This window comes from Scatophagus argus, chromosome 12 (assembly GCF_020382885.2).
Source record: "Scatophagus argus isolate fScaArg1 chromosome 12, fScaArg1.pri, whole genome shotgun sequence".
NCBI classification, from domain to species: Eukaryota; Metazoa; Chordata; class Actinopteri; family Scatophagidae; genus Scatophagus; species Scatophagus argus.
Window position 1 is genome coordinate 19,578,219 of NC_058504.1, and position 9,392 is coordinate 19,587,610.

At 38.6% G+C, this 9,392-nt stretch overlaps 1 protein-coding gene across 1 annotated transcript in view; it reads right to left on the minus strand.

Moving 5' to 3' along the window:
* aff2 (AF4/FMR2 family, member 2) overlaps nucleotides 1-7,255 on the minus strand; it is a 99,255-nt gene extending 92,000 nt beyond the window's left edge. The window contains 3 exon segments of the mRNA XM_046407057.1: nucleotides 5,940-6,005; nucleotides 6,007-6,060; nucleotides 7,205-7,255. Coding sequence (XP_046263013.1) covers nucleotides 5,940-6,005; nucleotides 6,007-6,060; nucleotides 7,205-7,255 — 171 coding nt within the window.
* Between the last annotated feature and the right edge of the window lie 2,137 nt (nucleotides 7,256-9,392).

Consider the following 9,392-nt stretch of genomic DNA (forward strand, 5'->3'; position numbering starts at 1 on the left):
TTTTTGGTCCTAGCATGACTTGGCAAGACTATTAATCATAAAATAGGCTAAATAAATATTCTTTTAAGTGTTTTGTTCTGTTTCAGCTTTATAAAGCCTTATTCATGTTGAATGAATATGGCGGGGGCATCATGTGATTTAAGTGATCGAACCTCTTCATCTATATTTTACATTCAGTGCATTTGTGCAAGATAATGGAGGGTTGTGTTTTACCTGACAGATTTATGAATCAAATCCCAAGACTTATCTAGTGGCTGCGAAGTAACTTCTAATTTACATCTCGAGCACCAGTTAAGGCTCCCACATTAACACCAGATATGCTTTTAAAGTTCTTGCTGATACATTCCACTGCAACTTACACAAATCTCAGCCTGTAAGAGGAAAGAAAAAAACTTATTCAAGCTATTGAAATGCTAATTTAGATGGGTAACATAACATAAAATATTGTAAACTGTAGTGGGATTTTGAATTTATAGAGGACATGACTTAATAAAGGTCATGGCAGGTTTGCACTAAGAACACAGACAGGAAGAATATATATATATATATATATAAATCACAGCTGAACCCCAGGTAATAGCCCTGGTTTTATTACGATATATCCTTATGGTTCTGTCATCCACAAAACTTATATTCAAATCAATATGACTGAAAGCAACATTTTTCTATCATGTCTACCATATCTTTCTTCTATAGGAAGAAAGATATCACTGCATTCTTCATTTATACATTTTAATAATGGAGGAAAATGAGAAAATACCAAAAATTAAACAGGAATGGAATCTAGCCTTATTTACAAAAGATTTGTATAAGAAAGGAGAGAACCACTTTCAAATAATCTTAACAGATGTAATTTCTACATGTGCACACAAAAACACTACACACTGTGGCAAGCCAAAGTTAGCTGTGAATAAATTAGCCCATCTCTTCTCCATCTCAGGCTCATGAATAAAAGATCTGGTGGCTGAAGAGGAACAGAAAACACATTTACAGAGAGGCAAAATGGAAAACAGAGGAGAAAGAGAGGATGAATACCTATGTGTGTGTGTGTGTATACATGTCTGAGTGTGTGTGTGAATAGATCATCCCAAATAGCTGCTAACAGCATAACACTCTTTAACAGGATTAGAAGAGGGATTAGCTAATAGCTGACAGAGAATATGAATACTGGAGAGAGGGAGAGGGAAAGACCGAGGACTAGAGTGACACGTGATAGATAGACAGGTACAGAGAGAGAATGATGGCAGAAGAAAACAAAGAAGAGAGAGACTAGGGACGATAAAAGTTTGAAAATCCTGTATGATAATGAAAACGAGCTAATACAGATCTCTAAAGGAGCGGTTCAGTAAGTTCAGTCAGCACTTAAACACAGAGAAAGGGCAGGGCGGTTGTTGAAGGCTGTGGTAAATCCACTGAACTGTATGAAGTAAAGCAATATGCTCAGAAAAAAATGAAATTGTTAGTGTGGCAAATATATCAGCAGAAGAAACGTGACAAGGTGTGCCAAAGCCGTTTTTCAGGTTTAGCAGCGCTGAGAGATAAACTGGGGAAGTGCATGGAAGAGGAAGATTAGTTGGAAAGAGCTGCAATGTGAAACAAGCAAATATGTTGTCACCTGTGAATGATGCAGACACTCCTTTGAGCCAGTCAGTTGGAAGATGTATCATTGCTCCAAGTTTTGTCTCAATTATTTCTACATTCAGTCATAGTTTCCTTGCTAGGATAATATGAGAGATGTTATGAGAGATGTAGAAATCCTCTTCCCAGCAACATACTTCAGTCAGGCTTACATGCTCGTATATCTGCGTACCTGCCTACTTACGTATGACCTATGACTTACGTATGAGTCTTCCAAGTGGATATACTACCACAATTAAACCAACTAAACCACAAAAAAATCCAAAAGACAAAAACATGCTAGCTTGACCGCTGTTGTGTTATTTATGTCCATTATTATATTGGTGGATGTTTTCCTACATGTGAACCAGACATGAGACACAACCAACCGCAGATACAGTAACATCAGCACAAAGCATTTGTGATATATATATATATATATATATATATATTACAAATCTTTTTTGTTATTTGTTTTGGACATGGGAAAAAAAACATGCCAAATTGCTGGTGTTCCTCATAACTACAGTATGAGCGCAGTGGGTATTTGACATGACAGGACCACAACAGAAGAAGATGGAGTGAAAAGGAGCAGCAGCCTGATTAAAATAAAGGCAAAACATTGTGCATTTCTTTTGTTTTTGGATTGCAATATGTGAACTGGAGGAGATTAGCCTATTATTAGCTCTGGCTAATGTAGACTAATAGTGTAGTGGTGAAAGATGCACAAATTAATTCTAGAGTAATCAAAGAGGAAAACATCTGTCATCATCTGGAACAGGCAATGTTCGGTTCTTTAAGATTCTCCCCACCGAACGGGGCGCCAGGAGAGGACACGTTGTTATAACTCTTTGTGGTCTTTATTTACTTTGTTTGATTTTCCAGTTTTAAGTTTTTTATCCACTGATAACATCCACAAATAGCAGTAGGTAGTAGTAGCCACAAATTGCAGTAGGTTGCAGTAGGTTATAAACCTATAGAATAAAAAGGCTATGATGTAAACAGCAATATTGAAAGCCAAGTAAGCATACTGTATAAACTCTGAATAATACAAAAATATATCCATATAAAAAACACACAAATATAGACTAAATATACTGTATGAATTCATATAAATACATATCCATCAATTGCAATAATCAGTAAGCATTATTAAGCATTTTAAATAGCACAATATAAATAGTGTGTTAAGCAAAGTACATTAACATTAAACTTTGTATTGCCACACACAAACCACAATGCATACATATTAAATCAATAGCCTAAAAGTGCTGTCCTAAATGCAACCAGTGAATGTAGTTTTAAATAGTAAAGCAGAGCATAGCAATTCATTATTAGTATTAACCTGACTGACTACATTACCCAGCCTGCATTGCGGGAATACAACCAATTACAAGCAACTACGTCACCCAACCAGCACCGCAAAATAGGAAGTGTACTCATGTGACGGTGAAAGCGCTACAATTCAAACAGACACGGATACTATGAAACCGGCAACGTTAATCAACAGACCGCTAAGAATGTTTTATCAGCGTGACCAAAGTAACAGTTGTCAAGCACATGAACCGCATCACGGCAGCACAGCGGCAACACAAACAACAGACAAACTTAAACCGCAGCTGAAAGAATGTGAACAGCAGCTTACCGGTGGCGCATCTCTCCTGACGAGACAACATGCCAAACTAGTGCTCGTACCCGCTTATAGCCCGTGCTCGTTCATTACCGGATTCTAGTTTGCCGCTATTGGATTACTTGTCTACGTTTCAACTGTTTACTGGCCCATGCTTCAACCAGGTAAGTGAACCTCCCACTTGTTCACCTGTTACCACTAATCACCCGTGGCTTTCCCGTGTCTCACCCGCAACCTAGCGAACGCAACACCTCCCACTTGACCGACTGATCATGTGATCCAAGGCGGTCACAGACAAACATCACATTACACCTCATAATACATACATCAATTTTTTTTTTTTTTTTTTTATAACCTACTGCAACCTACTGCAATTTGTGGCTACTACTACCTACTGCTATTTGTGGATGTTATCAGTGGATTAAAAACTTAAAACTGGAAAATCAAACAAAGTAAATAAAGACCACAAAGAGTTATAACAACGTGTCCTCTCCTGGCGCCCCGTTCGGTGGGGAGAATCTTAAAGAACCGAACAGGCAATCACTTGCCTTTCAAATATACTACCCTGGTATCCACCCCAACGCCCACAAGTACCTCTTTAACAACACAGATGTCCTGCCCCTGCAAGTCATTCTTTAACATCACCTGTCTTAGCTGCTTTTAAAGCAAAAAGAAGTTGGCAAGTGGCTTTTGCGGCAGGCCTGAACGGAGGAGGTGAAATTATTTCAGTTGGATACTTTCAAAATTTAGCTTGCTCTTGCTGGTCCCTCTGATCTTACCACCCCAGCTTTAAAGCAGAAGCTAAAATGCTTTACCCCCTCAACATTCATCTACAATCAGCCCAGTCACCAGTCTCTCCTTGCTTTCTCCTCACACACATATACACAGGCACCTTGACCTTTCCTCAGCACCATTAATTAGTTGGAAACAATTAGTTGAAGTATGGAGGTTTATGGAGTATAGATTCATTATCAGAACAAGCTCTCATGTGATGCCCCTCAAATTTCAAGCAGCATCTTAGTGAGAAGCCCCCGAGTCCTCTGCTTTCAGCAGCAGCAGTTAAACACATTCTGTCAAGATTCAAAGCAGTCTGTCCTGAGGTCGATAACTGAGTGCTGAAGTGCCCAGCGGTAGCAAATGAGGGTTAACAAACCAAAATCAATTTTATACACAGGGGCAGGAGAGTGGCCATGGCTTTCATGCATTTTCAGCCAAAGAAGAAACAAAATGATGGCATTTAATGTGCTCAGATGGGAGCAGACCTGAACTGTATGCTTAAGAATATTACACCATGATGAAAAAAAAAAAGGTTAATAATAGCCTTTAATGATCAATAGCACTGAAATACATTATGGCACAGAAAAAATGTATGTATAATTGCTGATTAGCAATAACAGTTCCTTTCAATTAACTGGTTACAACAAGGCAAAATTGCTTCATGTGAACCTAAATTACAAAGCGGGCATGCTTTAGAGGAGAGTGGCCCATCTTCATTGATTAATATGTTGTAAATTCACTCCTTCGCCTAAATGAAATCCTGGTGTCAGGTATGTCTATCCTCCCCCTGCAGAAATCAATCAAAACTTCACCGTGAAATATAAAACTGTCACCTAAACTGCAATGAGAAAGCAACGCATCACAGCTCAGCTGCAAAGATGAGTGTATGCACCTCACTGACATTAGTTTACAGGATTGCATTGTGTTTCAGTCCTCAAATTTAAACAGGAACAGTTACTGTTTGCTTGACATTTGAAAATCCTTTTCTTAGATTTAAAGTTTTTATGAAAGTTTTCGAGGAAATATGCTCAGTTTTTTAGTTATTACCCACTGTGTTATGCACAGAGCTGAAGAAGGGAAACCTGACAGGAAAGTAGATGGATAATAGATGGAAAGTAGATGGAAAATGATTCTGAAAGAGGAGAAAAGGAAGCAAAGGGATTAAATGAGGTGGTAAAGAAGAAACCACAAAGCTTTGATGTTATTCTGCTAACTTTATGGATTTGCTCACACACACCCCTCAAACCTATACCACACAAGACAGTAAGCAGTGTACCTGTGTGTTGTAAGTGTGGTGTGTGTGTGAAAATGTGTCTGTAAATAAAGCCATTAAGTTAACTGGCTCATAACATAATCAAGCTTTTGGATGCAATCAGGTCCTGGTGAATGTAGTTCGCTGGAACCTTTACCTTTGTTGTCCTCTCCACTTTACTCATTGGATTGACAAGATGAAGGAAACTCATTTTACAGGAATTACAGTTGCATGCAAGCCTACAGAGATCCTCGAATTTAGAAAGACAATGAGTGGTTATTATTAAAGACACCTGAATTATTTATCTGATCAATTTCTGCACTTACAAGTTATCTTCAAATATGTGATCTGAGGCCAACTTCTTATTCTGAAGGAAATTACAAAATGCACCCAAATTTTTTCTTGATCCTAGTACATCCAGAAAAAAAGAATCAAACCACCTGTTAAAAGCCATCAGAATTCAGGAAATTACATCTACTCAGTAAAATATTTTCTCGGGGGGACCTCCAGACACCCGTTAGATCGTCCCACTCGCATTTTCAATCCTTCCTATAACCATGATCAATCTAATCATTTTACCATTAGAAAGAAAGAAATTATTTCACAAATAATTGAACTATGCAGATATGATTTCTTATCTACTGATTAGTCAACCACTCTTACTTTATAAGGTTCTCCAAACAGGTTGAATCCAGTTGAGAACAGATCCTCATCCTGTTGGACCTCCTGGTTCCTCCTCTCCCACTCTCTCCTCTTCAGAGCACTGCGCTCTGACTCCAGATGACTGCAAGGACACAAAGAGAAAAGCTTGTTACCATCCACACACTGAGTCAGACCTGCTGCTTTCTAATGAGCATTGTTTTCAAGTCATTTTTGGATCTGCAAAGAACATTGGCTGAAATTCTTCTCCTGCAGTGTGATTAGAGTATCTGAGTAGCTGGTAAACAAACAAAGAAAAAACAGGTTAAGCCATGTCATTGCACTGTCTGAAAATGATTGCATTTAACACATCTGTGAAAAAAGAGGGAGGAAAAATGAGAGAAAAACCGAATCCTGGTATAAGTTTCAAAATGACAGCAAAAGACAACAGACAATAATGTTGGTAAAATAAATCCGTATATAAATGAGGCTGAATGGTTGTTTAAGATCACTAATAATATTTAGACATAGGGTACCATGGTAAATAAAGTAGAAGGTTTCTGAATATGATTTCCATTTTAGTCACTCACATCACATGTCACATGCTGTCCACTGAAACTGATAATAATAATAAATCCCTTCTATTAAACACATTAACAGTGACCTAATATGTTATTGATTTGTAAAGATTTGTTGAACTTTTGATCTTGATCTTTGAATTCCTATAAAATGCCATTAACTCCTATAACACGTACATCAGCCAGAACTTTCTAAAAGCTTGCAGTGACTTGTATCTGTATCTGCAGCAAACAATTTGGTTTAAAAATACTTATTCATTATTTTAGGGATAGTACAAAGACAGTGTCATTTCAAGTTATGCTCCAATATGCGACAAAAAGTCTGATGTGTCTGTGGATCTGGAGGAACTTCCCCACCTTTCAGTAAGCTAAGCTAAGCTAAACCAATCATTTCCTGCCTGCAATCTATCATACCCACTGATAAATAATGAAATTACATGGATGAGATAATAAAAGTTCATCTTCAGTCTAAGAGGAGAACCAACTCACACAATAAAAGTTAAACACAGTAATAAATTGTCTTTTTCTACAATATTAGTCAGAGCTCAAAGTGGTAACCCTTTTACAGTCCTTTCTATTCATAATAAGGTCAATATGGTAACATATGCCATTAGCTGGGTACTTTCATTCATGAGTGCATTAATTTTTAACTTAAGTGGGCTCAGTGGAAATTGAGGTCCTAGTCTAAGCAATGTTTATGACATGCTGTACCCACTGAACCATAATGCAGTGCAAAGGACAGATACATTTATGTCCCGTCATGGTGTCGTTGAATAGATTCAAATAAAATTTGCTTTTAATCGTGCAACATTCCTACACTGAACTATGGACTATGGTTTTCTGTCTGGAGAGGCAGAATTATTGCAATGATACAAGATTGTTTCTTTTGGCATTTTACATAAGAGACAGCAGACGGTAAACAATGATATGAATGATTGGAAGCAAGTGGGGAATAGAGAGGGTGGTGAATCCCAGGTTTTTGGAACAATTTCCTTACATAACCACATATTTTTAGCAAAAATCCCCTTTACTGCACCGTTCACCCTGCCCTCCTAAACTTTTTCAGTCACCAGCCTCCACAGAGAAATCTACATGCTGGCAGCCAAACTCTAATCTCAGAAGTACAAAGCAATGCGTGTGTGTATGTGAGTGTGTGTGTGAGTACAAGTTATGCATGAGGCTGTGGCCTGCTGACCCAGGAAAGGGCATCCTGTTTTACCACATCCACTGTGGAGAAATGAGACAGGCTGGCTAATTAGAGATCAACACAATTAAAAGAGACTTTCTCTTTTCCTCTACCAGACCTTGCCTTGCAACATTTAATCCGTCAGCAAGATGTGAGTGGGAGGGAGAAAGCGCGGAGAGGGAATGAGAGGAAAAAGAGAGGGAAAAAAATCATGGGGACCCATGGGAGGGAAAAAAGACCCAGTTTCAGGGCAACAGACAGTTTCTTAAAAAGGAAAGAAAAATAACAGAATGATGAAAGACAGAGTGGAGGGATGGGGAGAGGAAGGTAGAACAGGAAGAAGGGAGCAGTGGGAATACCAGACAAAATGACTGACAGGTTAGGTGTCTCTGTGTGTGTGTGTGTGTGTGTGTGTGTTTTACAGCAGTATACGTAGATGTGATCATTGTGTGCACTGGGACTGCTGGTTGACATGTGCATTGTCTGTCAGTGCTGAAAGATAACTGACAGAGCTGTCACTGTGACAAACACGCACATGTATACAGTATATATATACACACACACACACACACACACACAGTGCTGCAGTCCCATGGCACAGATCACTGTCTCTGTCTCCGTCTGTCACACTCTAGACATTCACATGGAGGGAATGGGGTCAGACTGGGTAATTAACACATTCCCAGTGGCAGTAGGAGCAGAGTACAACACTTAACCTGTGACACAGGTGAGATGACTTTGCTCAATTTACTTTATTTTCTTTGATAGATTTGTGAACCATGCTGTATGTCCACTTAAAAAAATGGATAAAAATATCCCAAGTAGATAATGTATCATCATATTTCCTTAAAGGAAATATCGAATTTCAAATATATATACAAATATTTAAAAAAAATCAAATTTCAGTTCCACTTTGAACTACAAATATTAAAATGTGTCCTCCATCCTCACGTTCAATTTCTGATGTTATTGTGTTGATAGATCAGAGATGGCAGCTGGCTGTGTTATAGTGTGTGTGCAGTGCTGACACACAACAGCAAAACACACACTTGATAGAAAGATGAAAGAACAAAAGAAAAAAAGCAGATAGATGATGGACAGACGGACGGACAGATGGATGGATTGATGGGGATTAATAGCAGTGGTGATATCAGCAGTGGGCATACTGTCCATGTTGATATTTTCTGTGAATGAAAATGTAGCGATGGCAGCTTTCTTTCCTACCACTCTGCTTTCCTTCTGTGAGTGTGTGTGTGTGTGTGTGTGTGTGTGTGTGTGTCCTGAAGTAATGCTGATAGCCAAAGTAAGCTCTGGGAATTTAATCTCAGCAGAGCTACGCTGTGCTCCCCTGATAACTAAACACACACACACACACACACCAACGCACACACCAGTGTCTCTAACACAGTCTCATCACCCTCTCATTCACTTTCACAGCACACGACTTCAATAACACTGTCTCCCTTGCTTAAAAAATGCTACTCAGGTGCCTACTGGCAAAGCATTGAACCTGCAACTCCTAATGCAGGTTTGATAGTAAACTAAGATTTAAATGTTCCAGTAGTAAAATATGTATGGCACTGAGCTGAAATGATCTTGTTTTATTCATTATATTTACTCATATTACATAACACAGAAGCCTTGCATTTAAAGGCAATAAAAATTGTAAGCTGTTCCCAACACGTCGCACGGCAGCCAGATGTTGAAGCTGGT